The 23,940-nt window shown below is 46.7% G+C and overlaps 1 protein-coding gene across 1 annotated transcript; it reads right to left on the reverse strand.

The window, feature by feature from the left end:
• Positions 1 to 524: 524 nt before the first annotated feature.
• On the reverse strand, positions 525 to 16,771 carry MCM3 (minichromosome maintenance complex component 3). Its single transcript, XM_075341236.1, has 17 exons — positions 16,515 to 16,771; positions 12,183 to 12,295; positions 11,897 to 12,105; positions 9,983 to 10,113; positions 9,420 to 9,658; positions 9,167 to 9,275; positions 8,288 to 8,441; positions 7,424 to 7,555; positions 7,137 to 7,345; positions 6,111 to 6,285; positions 5,831 to 5,957; positions 5,593 to 5,743; positions 5,197 to 5,337; positions 3,999 to 4,102; positions 3,463 to 3,539; positions 3,249 to 3,321; positions 525 to 1,618 (listed from the first exon to the last, which is right to left on the reverse strand). Exons 1-17 carry the CDS (start codon positions 16,596 to 16,598, stop codon positions 1,420 to 1,422), a joined length of 2,427 nt encoding a protein of 808 aa, XP_075197351.1. The 5' UTR covers positions 16,599 to 16,771; the 3' UTR covers positions 525 to 1,419.
• Positions 16,772 to 23,940: the final 7,169 nt, after the last annotated feature.

Raw genomic sequence — 23,940 nt, forward strand, 5'->3', positions numbered from 1 at the left:
ATTTAGTCAGTAGGGCCTCACCTTTTTCTAATCCTATCATCTGTGTATTGTGTTTTCCTATATCACCACAGTCTTTGAATGTGGGGGGGCTTGCTATTCTTTATCTATTTTTTGAGGCAGAGAGTTATTCATCTTTCCTTCCTTTAGGATAGTTAGTTATCCGGCTGGGTTCGCGGTGCACAGGATGTTGGTTCACCCCTCGGCTACTTCTAGTGTTGATGGTTAGTAAGGGGATGGCGGCCAGATTAGTTGCCAATGCTCTTGTCACCTTTTACCAATGATTTATGGTGGTCTTCCATGGTTCCGGATCATAACAGAGCGCCAAAAAAGGAAAGCCGGGAAGTCGGGAGAGCGCCAAAAAAGGAAAGCCAGGAAGGGGGGAGAGCACCAAAAGAGGTTAAGACTGGAAAAGAAAAAGCAATGGCCGGAAAACAGTAGCTACAAAAGATATCCAGTTACGTCATGTGGATTTGAGTTAATCTTATAATATCAGTTTCATTTTAAAACAAAATTAGGACAAAAAGTGACGGATTATACATAAACGTGCCTTTATTTGGCGACTATAAACAAGACTTCCAGGGGTCGCCCCATAGACATATTCATAAGATGGATGGGGGAGCAGAATGATAGGATCGGTGCAGGTACTATGTGAATGGACAGTAGTGAGTCACACTCATTTCTCCAATCACACGGAACTATGAGGTCCCAGCCTCTATTACCCATTATAGAATATACGATGTTTGGGGAACATCCCCACCTTAGTCAGCACAAAGCAAGCACAAAAAACATTGTGGAATAGTCACTTAACTTACTCCTACCTAGAAAGAGGTAAAAGCTCTATACAAAACACAAGGGAGATCGCAGTGACAAGGAGGCGACATGAGGGTATGAAAATATACCGAGAACGCATCAAAAATCTTCCATGAAACAAAAATTAAAAATTAGGTATTAACATTAGCAAAATATTATAAATCTATAAAATGGAAAGTCAAAATAAAAAAGCTAAAACTTCGGGTCTTGGGAAAGCCAAACATCTGCAGTGTTGTCACCCAGCCTTCCCCGAGCCCTGAACAGCAAATCTGTGCAACAACATATATACACAAATAATTTCTTCTTTTTTGTAAGGTGGAAGACTTTGGTGTTAATCACCAAATGGATTGATCCACATACTTAAAAGGGACTGTGACTGCAGTGACTGATGGGCCAGAGAATGAGAAACTAGAAGAGAGCTATAATGTAGCGCTGTTCAGGGGATAATATATAGTCTTACGTTTTCCTGGAGGATCCCTTAAAAGTAAAACATACACATATAGTGTACGACAATGAACGACCAGAACCCGCACTACATTGAGGCCTTTCCTCACACTGCTGCACAGCCAGCACCTTATTAACCCCTTCTCACTGCTTCTTAGAAGTCCATTAGATTAAGAAAACTATGTTTTCGGAAACCATTATATGGTTGGCTTCTTCCATCAGCTCCAGCGCAGCCTTCACTTCCCCATCTGAGAAGGGAGCATCGTTGTTCTTATTAATGGCATCCATGAGGGTCGGAATGGCAATGGACTGGGCATGGGCTGATTTGAAGGCATCTAGCAGGGCGGCTTTGAAATCCTTCAGCCTGTAAGGGAAAAATTAAACCAAAAATTAAATTAAGTAATATAATATATTATATATATATTTTATTTAGAGATATTAGAGAGATATAGATATATATATATATATATATATATATATATATATATATATATATATATATATATATATATATATATATATATATATATATATATATATTGTGTATGTATGATATATATCTATGTATATATGTATGTATATATGTACATATGTATAAATATATTATATTTAGAGATAGAGAGATAGATATATATATATTTTATATATACACACACACACACACACACACACACACACACACACACAATAAAAAACACACAACGACGGCAAAAAACCCTTATCTGTGACCCTGTAGTCATGTCACAGATGGGAGCAGGGAATGGTGCGCTTTCAACCAGCGACTGTTAAAGGGAACCTGTCAGGTGCAATATGCACCCAGAACCACGAGAGTTCTGGGTGTATATTGCTAATCCCTGCTTAACCGTCCCTGTATCTAACAGCATAGATGGAGAGATCTTAAGACAAAGTATTTAGAAAGATCCTTTATGATATGCTAATGCGGCCAATGGCATTCAGCTTCAGAGTTCACCGCTGGTGACGCTGCATTGAGTAGCATGGTAATATAACCCTGTGGGTGTACTAACATGCTAAGAGGTCGGGGGATAATAACTATAGCGCTGTTAATTCCACAGCAATTTACATACATTGCCAATACTGTCCCCATTGGGGCTCACAATCTAAATTCCTTATCAGTATGTTTTTGGAGTGTGGGAGGAAACCAGAAAACCCGGAGGAAACCCACGCAAACACGGGGAGAACATACAAACTCCTTGCAGATGGTGTCCTTGGTGGGAATTGAACCCAGGACCCCAGCGCTGCAAGACTGCAGTGCTAACCACTGAGCCACCACAAGACTGCAGTGCTAACCACTGAGCCACCATGCCACATGTAACAAAATTGCAACTAGTCCTGTCGCTCATTAGCATATCAAAGGATCGTTACAAATACTTTTCTAAAGATCTCTTTATCCATGCTACTAGATACAGGGACAGTTAGGCAGGGATTAGATATATGCACCCAGAACTGCTCGTGGTTCTGGGTGCATATTGGACCTGACAAGTTTGCTTTACATCACTGGCAGCGGGATTTAACTGATTAACAGCTGCAAGATGATGTCCATCTGCTCATGGCTGTTCGCTGATTAAATCAGTTAACATTTACAGGCTCAGCGGGTGATCCTGCATCAAAGACAGGAATGTGGCCTTTTAGGTCAAAGGTTGAGAAAGGGTTAAGGGGTTAATGTGTATGTGGGACATTATACACTGACCAGTGAGAAACAATACAAAAGAAAACAATTAAGTGCATACACTAGGCCTCATTTACTTGAGGAAGGTGGTTACCCCTAGCAACCAATCAATGCTCAGCTTTCTCTTGTGAACAGCTTTTACAAAAATAAAAGCTTAGCTGTGATAGGTTGCTAGCGGTAACCGCTTCCCTTTTAGACAATATACCCTTCTATTAAAAGAACTCTCCTCCTGTACCGAATAAATGGCGACAACAACAACTTGTGCCGCAGACACAAGGGGACAGGATCCGTTACTGCAATGTCTCACCTGTCTCCGGACAGTCCACCGCCCTTCTCAGAGGATTCGGATCGTTTGCTTGATGGCGCCTTGGGAGAATGAACTGTATTGTAGTGGGAAGAAAAAATAAAATTAGGTTTAATACATACACCCAAGAGGGGGTTGGGTAAGGTGGTGGTAAGCGAGCAGGGTGAGACCACCACAACATCCCCAGGCGGGCACTTAAAAATATACAGCCACTTACCATCGGGAGTTTCCCCTTCTGCATCACTGAAGTCATAGGGGTCGTGCGATTCCCCTTCTGTCCCATCCGCAGTTTTCCTGCAAAAACATAAGATTCTTTCTTGACAATTTCCATGAATGTAACAATGCCAGGAGTGGGTCACCGGCAGCCATGTTTTCCCCCTGCACACTCGCTGCCACCATGCAACCTGTCTATTGAGCGCCCAATCCTGTCTACTGAGCGCCCAATCCTGTCTACTGAGCGCCCAATCCTGTCTACTGAGCGCCCAATCCTGTCTACTGAGCGCCCAATCCTGTCTACTGAGCGCCCAATCCTGTCTACTGAGCGCCCATCCTGTCTACTGAGCGCCCATCCTGTCTACTGAGCGCCCATCCTGTCTACTGAGCGCCCAATCCTGTCTACTGAGCGCCAATCCTGTCTACTGAGCGCCCAATCCTGTCTACTGAGCGCCCAATCCTGTCTATTGAGCGCCCATCCAGACCCAGCTGACAGCCGAACATATACAGTGCAATATTAGCAAATATTAAGACCCCGACCTCTTCTTCCGGGTCCTCCGCTCTGTAGGAGTCGGCTGCTCCTGCTCTTCTTCCGTATCGGTGTCCTCATCTCTCTTCCTTCGTTTCTTCTCTTTTTCCAACACCTAAGACTCCCAAGAGAAAGAAACAATTAGCTCCAGGGCTTATCACTTTTTTGCCTCCAAAAAAAAAAAAAAAAAAAAATTGCACCAAAGTAGTGTAAGTAGCACGTGTGCATATTGAGATTTTAGCTCTCCGAAATATCAATCTGCACTTCCACGGCCCATTTTCTCGAAGTCTATCGTGTTAACAGTCGGCCGGCTCAACGGAGCATGTAGCCCTCCGCGATATCTGAATCGCTGACCCTCCTAAGCCACGACACTGCTGCAACAGCCCTGAGCCACAGTATCGCCAAGCCTCCGTCCTGTGCCCCCCGCTCTGCCGGGGCAACCCAATAAGCTTTATCTGGATTATGAGACGCACACCTATTCTCCCTCCTCCCCACCTCAAATATTTTTGGGGGGAGGAAAGGAGTCTTATAATTAGCTATTGGGACCCTCACTTCATAGTAAACATGTCAAGTAGCAGCAGGGGTCATCATCTGACCCCACGCTGCCATAGCAACCCATTGGTGCCCCCGTGATCGCGTCAAAGAGCCGTGGATAGCACTGGGGGGAAGGCGTGATCCCCACTGGAGCGCTTTAGATCGCGCTGTCAGAGTATGACAGCATGATCTAAGGGGCTAACAAGTGCGGGTGGATCGCCGATCCACCCACGCCTGTTAGCGGCACATGTCTGCTGATTGAAGAGCCAAACAACCACTGACGTATAGGTACGTCATTGCTCTCGAAGGGGTTAGAAGCCATTTCTTTTAAGTTTCACCCATTATGCAATTAGGTTTGTTACTCTTTTCGTAACAATAACAGATCACTACTCTAAAAAGGGCAAAAACCAAATAGTTTTGCCATTCTGTGCAAAAATTAATGGAAGGGGACATGTTGAAGAATTTGATGCAAAAACAGCAAAATATGGAAAAAAAAAAAAAAGAGGCAGATGACCAACTGTTCACAAAGCAATAGTGACACACAGTGGCCGTAAGTGGGTACTGCAGGATGCTGGTTGTACATGAGCAGAGTCAACACCCTCACCACCATGTTAAGACAGCGATTGCTAGTTAAGCAGTTGTCATACTGGTATGGCTTATATACGGCCGCCTCACCTTTTTAAAATAAGCGTAATGAACGAGTTCCACCGCCGCTTCGGCGTCCTGCAGCTGCACAGTTTTGCTCATCCGCACCTTAGCATGAGCTGTGGACAGACGGATCAGAGTCTCCAAGGTACGAGCGGTCACCGGTGAGGTCTGAAGAAAAAAATAATAATAAATAATAAATTTATAAAATATTCTTTTTATTCCTAATAATTATATATTTATATAATTAAAATAATGGAGGTTTAGACCTATACCTGCTTAACTGGGTAAGAACAAAACAATTCACTGACAGCAAGCAGAGATCCTGGAAACAGTAATGAGACTAAAGGCCGATTAAAGTGAATATCGGCAGAATTTGTAACCACGTCCCTTTATGGCTAATGCATGCGGAGCTTTAGCACTTACCCGCGCCACATCGGAGCTCATCTGCTCCTGGCTCCTCAGCCGGGTGTACTCCTCAGCAATGTAGTTTGCAGCTTCGGCGGTGAGCTGTGGCTTGAACAGTTTGGCCACATGTATGTACTTGCGCATGAACTCCACACTGATCGTCTTCTCTCTGCAGGGGTGTATTATGAACAGTGACTCCATATGCAGCCAGCAGGGGGCAGCACAGCCCTGCTTATTAACATCTCGGGGGTCTTACCGCTTCTTCCGTACACCGTGCAGGAGGCTGTCGTGCTTCTCGTACACCTGTAATTCCTGCTGCTCCTCGTGGCTGACATTCGGGTCGTTGGTGGAGAGGATGTCCACAGAACTGCCCAGGGGCATGGCTGAAAAACAGCAGACACAGGATACCCAAATGTGCTGTGATGCTAAAACTACGTATACCATAATGCACTGCGGCAGGGAGCTAATGAAGTGGTGAATGCAGCTTTGGCTGTGATTAGAGTAGACTCAATCAGTACAAGCTTCGGCCTCCTTACCATCTCCATCCTGCTCTCCTGTAGCTCTATAGCGGTGCATGCGCAACACGTGGTCCGAGATCTCACGGTCCTGCTCTGGATCCATCTGATCCAGCACAATAAACAGGAGATCGAAACGGGACAGCAGCGAGTCCTGGAGACCGATGTTCTCCATGGGAGTTTTGTACTGATCATACTGTGAAAGAAAAAAAGAAAAAATTAAGCTACAAATTTATACTGATCCACAGACTGTTGTGTACTCTCTGCAGCCTCTACACCACTGGTAAGCCCATAACCTGGAACTCACCCCTCCATTGCATATGTACTGTACTCTCTGCAGCCTCTACACCACTGGTAAGACCATTACCTGGAACTCACCCCTCCATTGCATATGCACTGTACTCTCTGCAGCCTCTACACCACTGGTATGCCAATAACCTGGCACTCACCGTCGCATAGACTGTGCCCTATACTCTCTGTAGCTTTATGCTCTCTCATAAGACCATAACCTATGACTTACCCATCCATAGCATATGCACTGTAATCTCTGCAGCCTCTACACTGTTGGTAAACTCATAAGCTAGGAGTGACACTTCCATAGCATATGGACTGTACTCTCTACACCACTGGTAAGACCATAACCTGGAACTCACCCCTCCATTGCATATGCACTGTACTCTCTGCAGCCTCTACACCACTGGTAAGACCATAAGCTAGGACTGACCCCTCCATAGCATATGCACTGTACTCTTTGCACCACTGGTAAGCCCATAACCTGGAACTCACCCCTCTATTGCATATGTACTGTACTCTCTGCAGCCTCTACACTACTGGTAAACCCATACGCTAGGACTGAACCTCCATAGCATATGCACTGTACACTCTACACCACTGTTAAGTCCATAACCAGGCCCTCACCCTTTCATAGCATATGAATTGTACTCTGCACCAATGGTAAGCCCATAACCAGAACTTCTCCCCTCCATACCAAATGCACTACTCTCTGCAGCCTCTACACCAGTGCTAAGCCAATAACCTTTAACTCACCCTTCCATAGACTGGGTTGGCTGCGGCCAGCACACTGCAGCGTGCGTTTAGCCTAGCGTGGATGCCAGCTTTGGCAATAGTGACCCGACCCTGCTCCATGACCTCATGGATTGCCGTACGATCCATATCAGACATCTTGTCGAACTCATCAATACAGACTACACCCCTATCAGCCAGAACCATGGCACCGGCCTCCAGTCTCCTCTCCCCTGGTGATAAAAGACAACATGATGAGGGAGAGGTCATTTCTCAATAGATGAGACAGAAGAGCAGCCGTCAGTACTCACCGGTCTCTTGGTCCGTAGTGACTGCAGCAGTTAAACCCACTCCTGACGAGCCTCTGCCAGTGGTGGGGATGGCGCGGGGGGCCGTGCAGAGCACATACCGCAGGAGCTGAGACTTAGCCACAGAGGGATCACCTAAACAAAAACTCAGTGGGGTTATTTACTACTTGGGGCGGCCATAATCTATGGGGTTGGCCATACAGCCAGGATCAGAGTTACCTCTGATCCCGGACAATTAACCCCAAAGATTCTGCAATTATGGCCTCAAAAAGGAGCAGGAGCGATACGAGTAAGACGTACCCCATTTTTGAGATGGGTGTAGAACCCTAGTTGGAAAAGTGGTTACTTACTGCCCGGACCAGCAGTACTTATCGGTAGAGCTGACTATGGCCCCCCCATTCATCTCTTTGCTTCCTTTTGCACTGGGGGAGCCTCAAGTGACAGCTGCTGCTAATCATCGGCCATGGATTGGCTGCAGCAGTCAACTGAGGCCCAGCAATGCAAGAGGAATTAGGAGATATGCAGCTTTAATGAAGTGGTGGGAATCCATTAGTGTATCTTAGCCCCCTGCTTACACACACAACCCCCCCCCCCCCCACAGCTATTTAAAAAAAAAATATTATAATAATAATAATAATAATAATAATAATAATAATAATAATAATAATTAAAAACGCAGAGGACAGCGCCTTAAGGGGATTAAAAACTTCCAGAACCCTTTAAAGCAGCCAAGCCACTTGAGCACTAAGCGCTGGGTCACAGAAGCCTGATTTGGGGGGATCCTAAAAGAGACAGCAGCTTTCTAAGGGAATGACATGAGAAGTTGTAGGACAGGAGGGATTCACAGCAAGACTCTGGACCTCGTACCTATGAGGAGCACGTTGATGTCTCCTCTGATTCTGGTCCCGTTTTCCAGCACCTTCTCCACCCCTCCGAGCAGCATGCACAGGATGGCCTTCTTTATGTAATTGTGTCCGTGAATACTAGGGGCCAGAGAGCGAGACAGCTGCTCAAACACATCCTGGGGAGAAGCAGAAGATGCAGATTAAGGACCCCCGAGCCCCATACAGGACAGAACCCCATACAGAACCCCATACAGGACAGAACCCCATACAGGACAGAACCCCATACAGGACAGAACCCCATACAGGACAGAACCCCATACAGGACAGAACCCCATACAGGACAGAACCCCATACAGGACCCCATACAGGACAGAACCCCATACAGGACCCCATACAGGACAGAACCCCATACAGGACCCCATACAGGACAGAACCCCATACAGGACCCCATACAGGACAGAACCCCATACAGGACCCCATACAGGACAGAACCCCATACAGGACCCCATACAGGACAGAACCCCATACAGGACCCCATACAGAACCCCATACAGAACCCCATACAGAACCCCATACAGAACCCCATACAGAGCCCCATACAGAACCCCGAGCCCCATACAGAACCCCGAGCCCCATACAGAACCCCGAGCCCCATACAGAACCCCGAGCCCCATACAGAACCCCGAGCCCCATACAGAACCCCGAGCCCATACAGAACCCCGAGCCCCATACAGAACCCCGAGCCCCATACAGAACCCCGAGCCCCATACAGAACCCCGAGCCCCATACAGAACCCCGAGCCCCATACAGAACCCCGAGCCCATACAGAACCAGACACCCATACAGAACCAGACACCCATACAGAACCAGACACCCATACAGAACCAGACATCCTCTTTACCTTTGAGTGGACCTTGCTGAACTTCTTGATTTTGGCCAGATCGTCCGCTGAGAAGACCGGGGACACCTCCTTGCTCATCTGAACCACGTTGCAAGCGATCATTATCGTTCTTTACAAAAGAAGACAACATTATTATAATATTAGGGGAGGGGGGGGGGAGCCATGGTGGTCAGCTCCTTGTTCTGCCCCAATAGTTCACGATTCTAGTCTACTCTTAAGAGAATCACCGGTGGCCAGAAAGGCAGATAGTCACCTGAATGAGCCCGATGTGTAGCCACTTTTCTTGGATGGAAGGCAACGATAGGTCCCGATAATCTGCGCCCGATCCCCGGGCTTCACCTTATCCACCAAATCATCATCCAAAATGATGTCCACAGAGCGCGGCAGCTGACCGGCAGGAGCCTTCTCCGGCATCTCCTGGATGGTGATGGTCTGGTGGTCCTTGTACAGAGAAAGGCCAAACTCTGTCTCCAGGGGGTTATTCTCCTCATCCTGAGGGGGGGGGGGGGGGGGGGGGGGGGGGAGGGATAAAAAAAAAAAAAAAAAATCAGTACGACCAGAAGAGCCGTCTGCCAATGACCAACAACTGTATTTCAGCGAAACTTTACTGTGCTGACATCTAGTGGCCATTTGGTGTATCGCACAACAAAATAATATAAAAAAAAGTTTCACAAGAAGCTCAATGTGTACTGTTTCACTTCAACAATTGCGATAGGTTTACAGTCAATGAATGGACATTTTTTTTCTGGTTCCTCTTAAAGGATATGCATTTAGAGCCTCTGCACTCACTTTATACTATAAGATCGCCATTCTCACCTTTGTAGGATACACTGCACTGGAGGGAAAGGCATCCAGACTGGTCATATCCGTATACTTCCGCTCAATCGTCTTCTTTGTTGCCGGACAGTAATGGACGCTGCGTACCACTTTAGGGCGAACCAGAGAACCTGGAAAATACAATTATATTCTAGAGTCCATAGGGTGGCAGTATTATAGTAGTTATATTCTTGTATATAGGGGCAGTATTATAGTAGTTATATTCTTGTATATAGGGGCAGTATTATAGTAGATATATTCTTGTACAGAGGGGGCAGTATTATAGTAGTTATATTCTTGTACAGAGGGGGCAGTATTATAGTAGTTATATTCTTGTACATAGGTGCAGTATTATAGTAGTTATATTCTTGTACATAGGTGCAGTATTATAGTAGTTATATTCTTGTATATAGGGGCAGTATTATAGTAGTTATATTCTTGTACATAGGGGCAGTATTATAGTAGTTATATTCTTGTACAGAGGGGGCAGTATTATAGTAGTTATATTCTTGTACATAGGTGCAGTATTATAGTAGTTATATTCTTGTATATAGGGGGCAGTATTATAGTACTTATATTCTTGTACATAGGTGCAGTATTATAGTAGTTATATTCTTGTACATAGAGGCAGTATTATAGTAGTTATATTATTGTACATAGGGGCAGTATTATAGTAGTTATATTATTGTACATAGGGGCAGTATTATAGTAGTTATATTCTTGTACATAGGGGCAGTATTATAGTAGTTATATTATTGTACATAGGGGCAGTATTATAGTAGTTATATTCTTGTACATAGGGGCAGTATTATAGTAGTTATATTCTTGTACAGAGGGGGCAGTATTATAGTAGTTATATTCTTGTACATAGGTGCAGTATTATAGTAGTTATATTCTTGTATATAGGGGGCAGTATTATAGTAGTTATATTCTTGTATATAGGGGGCAGTATTATAGTAGTTATATTCTTGTACAGAGGGGGCAGTATTATAGTAGTTATATTCTTGTACATAGGTGCAGTATTATAGTAGTTATATTCTTGTACATAGGTGCAGTATTATAGTAGTTATATTATTGTACATAGGGGCAGTATTATAGTAGTTATATTCTTGTACATAAGGGCAGTATTACAGTAGTTATATTATTGTACATAGGGGCAGTATTATAGTAGTTATATTCTTGTACATAGGGGCAGTATTATAGTAGTTATATTCTTGTACATAGGGGGCAGTATTATAGTAGTTATATTCTTGTACATAGGGGCAGTATTATAGTAGTTATATTCTTGTACATAGGGGCAGTATTATAGTAGTTATATTCTTGTACATAGGGGCAGTATTATAGTAGTTATATTCTTGTACATAGGGGCAGTATTATAGTAGTTATATTATTGTACATAGGGGCAGTATTACAGTAGTTATATTATTGTACATAGGGGCAGTATTACAGTAGTTATATTCTTGTACATAGGGGCAGTATTATAGTAGTTATATTCTTGTACATAGGGGCAGTATTATAGTAGGTATATTCTTGTACATAGGGGCAGTATTATAGTAGTTATATTCTTGTACATAGGGGCAGTATTACAGTAGTTATATTCTTGTACATAGGGGCAGTATTATAGTAGTTATATTCTTGTACATAGGGGCAGTATTATAGTAGGTATATTCTTGTACATAGGGGCAGTATTATAGTAGTTATATTCTTGTACATAGGGGCAGCATTATAGTAGTTATATTCTTGTACATAGGGGGCAGTATTATAGTAGTTATATTATTGTACATAGGGGGCAGTATTATAGTAGTTATATTCTTGTACATAGGGGGCAGTATTATAGTAGTTATATTCTTGTACATGGGGGTGAGGGGTAGACGTATTGCAGTTATATTTCTGCATACAGTGTATGATCCTTACACTTGGTGACGATCCCCTCCACACAGACCATAGAACCCAGGAAACGTGACGTCAGTGTCCGGGGTGTGACGTGTTTTGCACCAAAGCTTCCTTCCAGACCGATGTAGAAGTCCTCGTACTGTTTGGCATAAGTTCCATCAATGGAAGCAACAAAGTCCTTCAGCGCTCGCTGGAAGGCGATCAGTCCCTCGAAGGCCTTGTCCACGAGCCTGGGTAGACAGAAGACGACACAGTGAGTGTGATGTCGGGCAGCACTGGCACAGGCCCCTGCACCTCGGATACTTACTGACTCGCCCTCTTGTCGTTCTTCCTGCGGAGATCGTTGATGTTCACGATCAGGCGGTATTGGTTATCGCTGATCATGTCCCGCACTTTGCTCTGGTAAATGCCCTGATCTTCCTGCAGAAAGGGGAGAAAGGAGAGGGTGAGAGGGCATTGTTCTATGATATTAAGTGACTGAGCCGCTAATCTCGCACCGCTAGATCGGGACGCACCGCGGTGGACTCCACAGGCGCCAAACGGACTTTGGGCATGGGTATGTGACACTGGTGGGAAATCAGTCGCCCAAATTTTAAACTGTCGGACTAATATTGACGCCAGCTGATGCCGAGAACCCATCAGAAATAGTCCGGAATGACCAGAGTGTAATGCGGGGTTCACTATATGCAAGATCAATGACCCAATATTATTTAACCCCTTAAAAACACAAGTTCCTTATTCAAATTTGTAAAAATTGGAAATTTGGCCACTCTGATGCCCAAAACTAGTTCAGGACAGGCTGGAGTGACCCAAATTTGATGTGGGGCATCCCCATCTGTGCAACACTGGTGTGATATCAGCAAAACCAAAGTAATTTAACCCTTTATAGACACCAGTTACATGTTTAAATCTGTGAAAATTGGCTATTGGCCCACTTTGACGCCACTTCTGAGGCCCTGAGCCCATTGGGTTCGGCCTGGAGTCACCCACGGGCATCTCTGTATGTAATGGTGATGTGAGATCAGTGGCCTCAAAGTCATTTAAGCCTTTAATAAAAAAAAAAATCATTTTTATTTTTTATATCGCGCTAACATGTTCCACAGCTCTTTACATATAATCAGGAACACTGTCCCCATAGGGACTTTAGATTGTGAGCCCCAATCAGTATGTTTTTGGAGTGTGGGAGAAAACCGGAGAACCCGGAGGAAACCCACGCAAACACGGGGAGAACATACAAACTCCTTGCAGATTGTGTCCATGATGGGATTTTAATCCAGGACCCCAGCGCTGCAAGACTGCAGCGCTAACCACTGAGTCACCGCAAGACTGCAGCGCTAACCACTGAGTCACCGCAAGACTGCAGCGCTAACCACTGAGTCACCGCAAGACTGCAGCGCTAACCACTGAGTCACCGCAAGACTGCAGCGCTAACCACTGAGTCACCGCAAGACTGCAGCGCTAACCACTGAGTCACCGCAAGACTGCAGCGCTAACCCCTGAGTCACCGCAAGACTGCAGCGCTAACCCCTGAGTCACCGCAAGACTGCAGCGCTAACCCCTGAGTCACCGCAAGACTGCAGCGCTAACCCCTGAGTCACCACAGGACTGCAGCGCTAACCCCTGAGTCACCACAGGACTGCAGCGCTAACCCCTGAGTCACCACAGGACTGCAGCGCTAACCCCTGAGTCACCACAGGACTGCAGCGCTAACCCCTGAGTCACCACAGGACTGCAGCGCTAACCCCTGAGTCACCACAGGACTGCAGCGCTAACCCCTGAGTCACCACAGGACTGCAGCGCTAACCCCTGAGTCACCACAGGACTGCAGCGCTAACCCCTGAGTCACCACAGGACTGCAGCGCTAACCCCTGAGTCACCACAGGACTGCAGCGCTAACCCCTGAGTCACCACAGGACTGCAGCGCTAACCCCTGAGTCACCACAGGACTGCAGCGCTAACCCCTGAGTCACCACAGGACTGCAGCGCTAACCCCTGAGTCACCACAGGACTGCAGCGCTAACCCCTGAGTCACCACAGGACTGCAGCGCTAACCCCTGAGTCACCACAGGACTGCAGCGCTAACCCCTGAGTCACCACAGGACTGCAGCGCTAACCCCTGAGTCACCACAGGACTGCAGCGCTAACCCCTGAGTCACCACAGGACTGCAGCGCTAACCCCTGAGTCACCACAGGACTGCAGCGCTAACCCCTGAGTCACCACAGGACTGCAGCGCTAACCCCTGAGTCACCACAGGACTGCAGCGCTAACCCCTGAGTCACCACAGGACTGCAGCGCTAACCCCTGAGTCACCACAGGACTGCAGCGCTAACCACTGAGTCACCACAGGACTGCAGCGCTAACCACTGAGTCACCACAGGACTGCAGCGCTAACCACTGAGTCACCACAGGACTGCAGCGCTAACCACTGAGTCACCACAGGACTGCAGCGCTAACCACTGAGTCACCACAGGACTGCAGCGCTAACCACTGAGTCACCACAGGACTGCAGCGCTAACCACTGAGTCACCACAGGACTGCAGCGCTAACCACTGAGTCACCACAGGACTGCAGCGCTAACCACTGAGTCACCACAGGACTGCAGCGCTAACCACTGAGTCACCACAGGACTGCAGCGCTAACCACTGAGTCACCACAGGACTGCAGCGCTAACCACTGAGTCACCACAGGACTGCAGCGCTAACCACTGAGTCACCACAGGACTGCAGTGCTAACCACTGAGTCACTATGCCACCCTATAATACACAAGTTACTTACTGAAATCTGTATAAAAAAAAAAAAAAAAAGATTGCCCATTTTGATGCCAGCTCTTATGCCCAGAAAACATTTGGGTGAATCTCCAGAGACCCGTGTTTGATGTGATGGTCCTAATGAGCGATCAGCGGCCCGGACATTTAACCCTATAAACACCAGTTATTTGATTCTGTAAAACTTGCCCATCTGCCAACTTTGATGCCCAGAAACGATCGGGTTCAGCCTGGAGTGACCCCCTAGGCATCCCCATCTGTAACAGTGGTGTCAGATCAGTGGCCTCAGTCATTTTTCATGCCCAGAGCCAACTGGGTCCAGGCTGGAGTCACCTGCGTTTGATGTGGGCATCACAGTGGCCAAAACTCATTTAACCCTTTCTAAACACCAGTTTTGATTTTGGAATTCTTCATCTGCCCAGTTTGATGCCAGTTCTGACACCCAGAACCTATTTTATTTGGACCATCATGAAGTAACCCTCTTTGCAGGGCATCGTTATCAGTATATCGCTGGCCTAAAATCATTTAAAGGGAACCTGTCACCAGTTTTTTTTCCTATTAAACCAAAAATATCCCCTTCTGCAGCTCCTGGGTTGCATTCTATGAAGGTGCACCTTGTTGCTGACCCCCTCCTTGCAGACCCCTAAAAGAAATTTATAAAATCTTACCGTTTCCTATGCAAATGACCTGTGTTGGCCAGATGGGCGGGCTCTAATTCGGTTCCTGTCCCACCTCCTGCCGCTGTTCGCCGTTGTCATCGTCCACGCTGCTGGTGTCTCGCGCAGGCGCAGTTCGCTGTGTCCCTATCGCTGGACTCAGCATAAGTTTCCCTCGCGTGAGCGCCGGTGATGTAGTTGCGCAGGCGCGAGATTATGGGTGGGTACGAGGATGATGACGCTGCTGAGGTCATGCACAGCGCCGCTAATAATCTTGCGCCTGTGCAAATACATCACCGGCGCTCGCGCAAGAGAAACTTTATGCTGAGCCCCGCGATAGGGGCACAGCGAACTGCGCCTGCGCGTAACTCCATCAGCGTGGATGATGACGGGGGCGGCGTCATCCATGTAAATCATAACAGGGGGATGGCGAACAGCGGCAGAAGGGGGGACAGGAGCAGAATTAGAGCCTACCCATCTGGCCAGCCAAACTCATTTCCATAGGAAATGGTGAGACTTTATAAAGTTCTTTTAGGGGTCTGCAATGAGGGGTCACCTTCCTAGAATGCAGCCCAGGAGCTGCAGAAGGGGATATTTTTGGTTTAATAGGGAAAAAAACTGGTGACAGGTTCCCTTTAACCCTTTATAAACACCAGTTATGTCTCAGAGCCTGTTAAAGTCGTCCATTTGTCCACTTTGATGCCAGTTGTGATGCCCAGATCCCATTGGGTACAGTCTGCGGTGACCCTTACATGCATCCTTATCTCCGTGATGGTGAGATCTGTGGTCCAAACAAATTTAACCCTCTTAACAACACCCGTTACTTGTCCAAATAGTCAAAACTGACCATTTGACCACTTTGATGCCAGTTTCAAAGCCTAGAGCCCTGAATTTGATGAGAGGCATTGCTATCGGTGTGACATCACTGGCCCGTTTAACCCTTTCAGTAACACCCTCCACTGCCCATTTTTCAGCAGAGGTTATATATTTGTATTGGCAGCAGAGCTCCTGACTGCATTCTATTATTTCTTGTTATTAAACCTGTAAATAAAAAAATAAAAATAAAACTAAAAGGCACCGACAGCAACTGTTTAATGCTCAAGTGAAGCCGATGAGATCGGTGCAATCTGTGGCCGATTTGATCTGTACACTGTAGAAGGAATTACACTTTATAGACCCCGCCGCACAGACCATGATAAGAATCGCCCCTCACCCACCTCATCGTCCAAGAAATCGAGGAATTCACGCTGAGCCTCCCGCAACTCCTGATCATCGACCTCCACAGCCCCGGGAGCCGCCATTTCTCCGGTTCTATACCAAGAAGTGAGCACTAACAGGCAGAGAGCAGCGTGCGCGGTGTCCGCTCAGAGCCTCCGGTAATGGCTGCTGACGATCTGTCTCTGCTCCGAATGGCGCGAAAATCCAGCGAGGCTCTAGTTTTCCCGCGAAACGCGCTGCCAGTCCCTCACTTCCGATAGGATACACGGCTTGGCGCGAACTCCCCGGCAGCCAATCACAAGTACAGCGCTTGAGAGGGGCGGAGCAACTAGAAACGAGCAAATACTCAGTTCAAGTGGTCTCTGGACAAAACCGGAAATGACGTTCAACTGCCGGAAGTACAAGTAACGCCATGTTTGATGTGGTGAAAAGAAAAGAAAACGTTTGCCCATTCTTTTCATCTACTTTTTTCATATCGGTATTTTTGTTACGTGTCGGATTATTGGAATTACTAGAGCATTTAGTGACAGAATAATGGAAATTTATTATATAAATATGGCACATCGAGGGGACTTAACAACCTCCCCTGCATCTGAGGAGCGTGAAGACAGCGCTGATTGGCCGCAGGGGTCACGTGACATAACACATACTTTAGTATGCCGCCATTTTGTTTTATTGTGTTGTGACGTAATGTCACACGATGCTCGGGAGAGCCAGAGCTGGCACTGCTGGAAGGCACCAGCACTGGAGGTGAGCATAAGGGGTTAAGTCTGAGTAGTGGACAGCCCCTTTAAAGTTATTTGAATAAATAATTCCCTTTTATTGAATTTCAGTCTTCCGGGTAATCAAACCCATAACCTGTATCACTGAAGGCAGCAGCAAAATGGAGGATCCACAGTCTACAGTTTAGGCCTCTTTCACACATTCGTGAAAAACCACGCACGTTTTTCCCGGACGTGTCAGAGGTGCGTTTTAACTTCCGTGACCCGTGTTTATTGCCTACGTGTGTTCTCCGTGATAACACGGAGAACGGGAACTTTCTTCTCACCTGTCCCTGGCGCTAATCTGTGGTCTCCGGTCCTGCCGACTCCCCGCTGCTGCTGCTTCCGGCCTCAGTGAAGTGAATATTCAATGAGCATAATGAGCGGCGGTCGGAAGCAAGTGACAGCAGCGGCAGAGACAGGAGGGCTGGAGAAGGTGAGTAATGTTTTGTTTTTTCCTCTCAGACACATGTCTTTTCTCCGGTGTGTGTCACACAGAACACATCCGTGTGACCCGTTTGCGTTCCGTGTGACACCCGTGATGCCGGAGATAAAACGGACATGTTGGCGTGAGAAACACACGGACACATGTAAGTACGGAACGGACATACGTTCCGTGTGAAAAAACTTACATGTGTCCTAAACCATAGGAATACCTAGGTCTACGTGTGTACGTGTCTCCGGTACGTGAGAAAACTGCCAAACACGTACCGGAGGCACGTACGTGTGAAAGAGGCCTAAAGCCAGCTTTACACCTTACAATTAGGGATGCGATCTCGTATGCGATGTGACACGCCCAGGTCACATATGCGATTGAATGAGATTGCACGTAGGTCGTTCATTTGCTGTCACACGAGCGTTAGTAGTCTATGTTAAATTGATCAATTTTGTGTGCGATCCTTTAGATCATGTGTTCTGTGACGTATGCATTGGACACCCTTTTTGTTTTTTATTTATTGACTTGCCAAGCGTGTGTAATGTGTAGGGATGCGTTTTTACTATGTCATCTGCCATTCAGCTCTGCTACATGGCCGCTAACAGCAGACACAGACAGCCATGTAGCAGCGGTGAATGGCAGATGACAGCAGACACAGACAGAGCCGCACTGTCAGAATGAACTCGGGTGAACCTCACCCGACTTCATTGTCATGCTGCGGCTCTGTCTGTGTCGCGTCCTGATTAGCGGTCACCTGTGAAGGACTCACCGGTGACCGCTAATCCCCTGAGTAACTGAATTGAGCAGCCCTCTCTCATATACTCACCGATCCCCGATCCCCAGCGCTGCACGGCATTCACACTGCTCCGGCGGCTTTTACTGTTTTGAAAAAGCCGGCCGCCCATTAAACAATCTCGTATTCCCTGCTTACCCCGCCCACCGGCGCCTATGATTGGTTACAGTGAGACACGCCCCCACGCTGAGTGACAGGTGTCACACTGCACCCAATCACAGCAGCCGGTGGGCGTGTCTATACTGTGTAGTGAAATAAATAAATAAATAATTTAAAAAAACGGCGTGCGGTCCCCCCCAATTTTAAAACCAGCCAGATAAAGCCATACGGCTGAAGGCTGGTATTCTCAGGATGGGGAGCTCCACGTTATGGGGAGCCCCCCAGCCTAACAATATCAGCCAACAGCCGCCCAGAATTGCCGCATACATTATATGCGACAGTTCTGGGACAGTACCCGGCTCTTCCCGATTTGCCCTGGTGCGTTGGCAAATCGGGGTAATAAGGAGTTATTGGCAGCCCATAGCTGCCAATAAGTCCTAGATTAATCATGTCAGGCGTCTATGAGACACCTTCCATGATTAATCTGTAAGTGACAGTAAAAAAACACACACACCCGAAAAAATCCTTTATTAGAAATAAAAAACACAAACAAATTCCCTCATTACCAATTTATTAACCCCGACAAACCCTCCATGTCCGGCGTACTCCACAGTCCTCCAGCGTCGCTTCCAGCGCTGCTGCATGGAGGTGACAGGAGCAGCAGAAGACACCGCCGCTCCGGTCACCTCCACGCAGGTAATGAAGACAGCCGTGCGATCAGCTGATCTGTCACTGAGGTTACCCGCTGTCACTGGATCCAGCGGTGGATGCAGCGGTGGCCACGGGTAACCTCAGTGACAGCTCAGCTGATCGCGCTACTCACCTCAGTTGCTGACTGGAGCTGACCGGAGTGGAGGTGAGTAGCGCGATCAGCTGAGCGGTCACTGAGGTTACCCGCGGCCACCGCTGCATCCACCGCTGGATCCAGTGACAGCGGGTAACCTCAGTGACAGCTCAGCTGATCGCCGGCTGTCTTCATTACCTGCGTGGAGGTGACCGGAGCGGCGGTGTCTTCTGCTGCTCCTGTCACCTCCATGCAGCAGAGCTGGACGCGACGCTGGAGGACTGTGGAGTACGCCGGACATGGAGGGTTTGTCGGGGTTAATAAATTGGTAATGAGGGAATTTGTTTGTGTTTTTTATTTCTAATAAAGGATTTTTCGGGCGTGTGTGTTTTTTTACTGTAATTTACAGATTAATCATGGAGGGTGTCTCATAGACGCCTGACATGATTAATCTAGGACTTATTGGCAGCTATGGGCTGCCAATAACTCCTTATTACCCCGATTTGCCAACGCACCAGGGCAAATCGGGAAGAGCCGGGTACTGTCCCAGAACTGTCGCATATAATGTATGCGGCAATTCTGGGCGGCTGTTGGCTGATATTGTTAGGCTGGGGGGCTCCCCATAACGTGGAGCTCCCCATCCTGAGAATACCAGCCTTCAGCCGTATGGCTTTATCTGGCTGGTTTTAAAATTGGGGGGGACCGCACGCCGTTTTTTTTAATTATTTATTTATTTCCCTACACAGTATAGACACGCCCACCGGCTGCTGTGATTGGGTGCAGTGTGACACCTGTCACTCAGCGTGGGGGCGTGTCTCACTGTAACCAATCATAGGCGCCGGTGGGCGGGGTAAGCAGGGAATACGAGATTGTTTAATGGGCGGCCGGCTTTTTCAAAACAGTAAAAGCCGCCGGAGCAGTGTGAATGCCGTGCAGAGCCGCGCCGGGGATCGGGGATTGGTGAGTATATGAGAGAGGGGGTAAGAGGGATAGACTGACATGGACAGAGAGAGAGGGACAGAGATAGTGACCGACTGACAGAGATTAGTGAATGACAGACATTGTGAGGCTTTTCAGCTGCGCTCTGAAGCGGACCTTTTTTAAGCTGCGGTGCAGAGCGCACACCTGCGCACATAGCCTCAGACACCAAAATCGTATGAGGGATGTCACACGTTACAATTGACTAGTTTCGTACTACCAAACGTCCAATCTATGAGGAATAAACGACGTGTATGCGATCACCGTATTTTCGTTCAATATCGATCGCATGTAGGTGTCACACGCAAACACGTCACGAACGATGCCGGATGTGCGTCACTTACAACTTGACCCCGACGACGGATTGAAGGATTTATTGAAGTGTGTAAAGCGGGCTTTACAGCATTGGACAGTGCTTATTTGTAGGCCTGACGCAACGTTGTGGAAGCAGCGCGCCTATGATGTCAGCAGGTAGAAGGGTCATAGGACTTTGGACCGGTGACCACAGAATACTGACCCCTGGACCAGGGCCTGAGAATCGATTCTCTCATCTCTACCACTGACATATTGTGGGGTCAGATCAAAGAAGACAATTTATACACGAAAAAGATAATAACACTTTTACAGATCTTGCAATAATATGAATTGTTGTCTGTTCCACGGGGCCTTTACATTCTACTCCCGACATGATGGGTTGTTACCTGTGCACGGATTGGTGGAATCATATGAATGGATGAATGGGATCATGTATGACATTCATTTTTATACCGCCATTATTTATATTCCATTTTTATTTTTAGTGTAAGCCCTCCCTACAAAGGCTGTGTATGGTAGTATGAGGGCTCTGTATGGTAGTATTATGTGGGCTCGGTATGGTAGTATTATGTGGCCTCTGTATGGTAGTATGAGTCCTCTGTATGGTAGTACAGTATTATGTGGGCTCAGTATGGTAGTATTATGTGGGCTGTGTATGGTAGTATTATGTGGGCTGTGTATGGTAGTATTATGTGGGCTCGGTATGGTCGTATTATGTGGGCTCGGTATGGTAGTATTATGTGGCTTCTGTATGGTAGTATGTGGGCTCAGTATGGTAGTATTATGTGGCCTCTGTATGGTAGTATGTGGGCTCAGTATGGTAGTATTATGTGGCCTCTGTATGTGGGCTCAGTATGGTAGTATTATGTGGCTTCTGTATGGTAGTATGTGGGCTCAGTATGGTAGTATTATGTGGCCTCTGTATGTGGGCTCAGTATGGTAGTATTATGTGGGCTGTGTATGGTAGTATTATGTGAGCTGTGTATGGTAGTAGTATGTGGGCTCGGTATGGTAGTATGTGGGCTCGGTATGGTAGTATGTGGGCTCGGTATGGTAGTATTATGTGGCCTCTGTATGGTAGTATGTGGCCTCAGTATGGTAGTATTATGTGGCCTCTGTATGTGGGCTGTGTATGGTAGTATTATGTGGGCTTTGTATGGTAGTATATGGACACTGTATGGTAGTATGTGGACACTGTATGGTAGTATTATGTGGGCTCGGTATGGTAGTATTATGTGGCCTCTGTATGGTAGTATGAGTCCTCTGTATGGTAGTACAGTATTATGTGGGCTCAGTATGGTAGTATTATGTGGGCTGTGTATGGTAGTATTATGTGGGCTGTGTATGGTAGTATTATGTGGGCTCGGTATGGTAGTATTATGTGGCCTCTGTATGGTAGTATTATGTGGGCTGTGTATGGTAGTATTATGTGGGCTCGGTATGGTCGTATTATGTGGGCTCGGTATGGTAGTATTATGTGGCTTCTGTATGGTAGTATGTGGGCTCAGTATGGTAGTAGTATGTGGGCTCAGTATGGTAGTATTATGTGGCCTCTGTATGGTAGTATGTGGGCTCAGTATGGTAGTATTATGTGGCCTCTGTATGTGGGCTCAGTATGGTAGTATTATGTGGCTTCTGTATGGTAGTATGTGGGCTCAGTATGGTAGTATTATGTGGCCTCTGTATGTGGGCTCAGTATGGTAGTATTATGTGGGCTGTGTATGGTAGTATTATGTGAGCTGTGTATGGTAGTAGTATGTGGGCTCGGTATGGTAGTATGTGGGCTCGGTATGGTAGTATGTGGGCTCGGTATGGTAGTATTATGTGGCCTCTGTATGGTAGTATGTGGCCTCAGTATGGTAGTATTATGTGGCCTCTGTATGTGGGCTGTGTATGGTAGTATTATGTGGGCTTTGTATGGTAGTATGTGGACACTGTATGGTAGTATGTGGACACTGTATGGTAGTATGTGGACACTGTATGGTAGTATGTGGACACTGTATGGTAGTATGTGGACACTGTTTGGTAGTATGTGGGCTCAGTATGGTAGTATTATGTGGGCTGTGTATGGTAATATTATGTGAGCTGTGTATGGTAGTATTATGTGGGCTTTGTATGGTAGTATGTGGACACTGTATGGTAGTATGTGGACACTGTATGGTAGTATGTGGACACTGTATGGTAGTATGTGGACACTGTATGGTAGTATGTGGACACTGTATGGTAGTATGTGGACACTGTATGGTAGTATGTGGGCTCTGTTTGGTGGTAATATGTGGGCTCTGTTTGGTAGTATTATGTGGGCTCAGTATGGTAGTATTATGTGGGCTGTGTCTGGTAGTATTATGTGGGCTTTGTATGGTATTATGTGGACCCTGTATGATAGTATTACATCGGCTCTTTATGGTAGTATAATGTCGGCTCTCTATGGTAATATGTGGGCTGTGTTTGGTAGTATTATGTGGGCTCAGTATGGTAGTATTATGTGGGCTGTGTATGGTAGTATTATGTGGCCACTATATGGTAGTATGTGGGCTCTGTATGGTAGTATTATGTGGGCTGTGTATGGTAGTATTATGTGGGCTGTGTATGGTAGTATTATGTGGCCACTATATAGTAGTATGTGGGCTCTGTATGGTAGTATTATGTGGGCTGTGTATGGTAGTATTATGTGGGCTTTGTATGGTATTATGTGGACCCTGTATGATAGTAGTACATCGGCTCTTTATGGTAGTATAATGTCGGCTCTCTATGGTAGTATGTGGGCTGTGTATGGTAGTATTATGTGGGCTGTGTATGGTAGTATTATGTGGCCACTATATGATAATATGTGGGCTGTGTATGGTAGTATAATGTCGGTTCTGTATGGTAATATGTGGGCTGTGTATGGTAGTATAATGTCAGCTCTGTATGGTAGTATTATGTGGCCACTATATGGTAGTATGTGGGCTGTGTATGGTAGTATAATGTCGGCATTGTATGTTTGTGCAGCACCCTATGGTGTCAGGTGTTGCTAGGAGACAATGAAATCCCCGTCTCCTGGAGTGCAGAGCTGGCAGCCGACAACAGACATTCAAATTGTCCACTTCCCAGCCCAGGCAACAGGTTAGCAACGGGTTTAGAGGAGTCGCTGCCCATTGGCTGGGACCTGCCCAATCCGGGAGCTGGAAGCCCAGGGAGGGGAGTGGTCAAGGAGTCAGTTAAAAAGTAATGGTTTGGTGAGGAGAAAATGAAGGAGGAGTGGAGGACGGATGTGTGT

The sequence above is a fragment of the Anomaloglossus baeobatrachus genome, chromosome 3 (genome assembly GCF_048569485.1).
Source record: "Anomaloglossus baeobatrachus isolate aAnoBae1 chromosome 3, aAnoBae1.hap1, whole genome shotgun sequence".
In the NCBI taxonomy this organism is placed as follows: Eukaryota; Metazoa; Chordata; class Amphibia; order Anura; family Aromobatidae; genus Anomaloglossus; species Anomaloglossus baeobatrachus.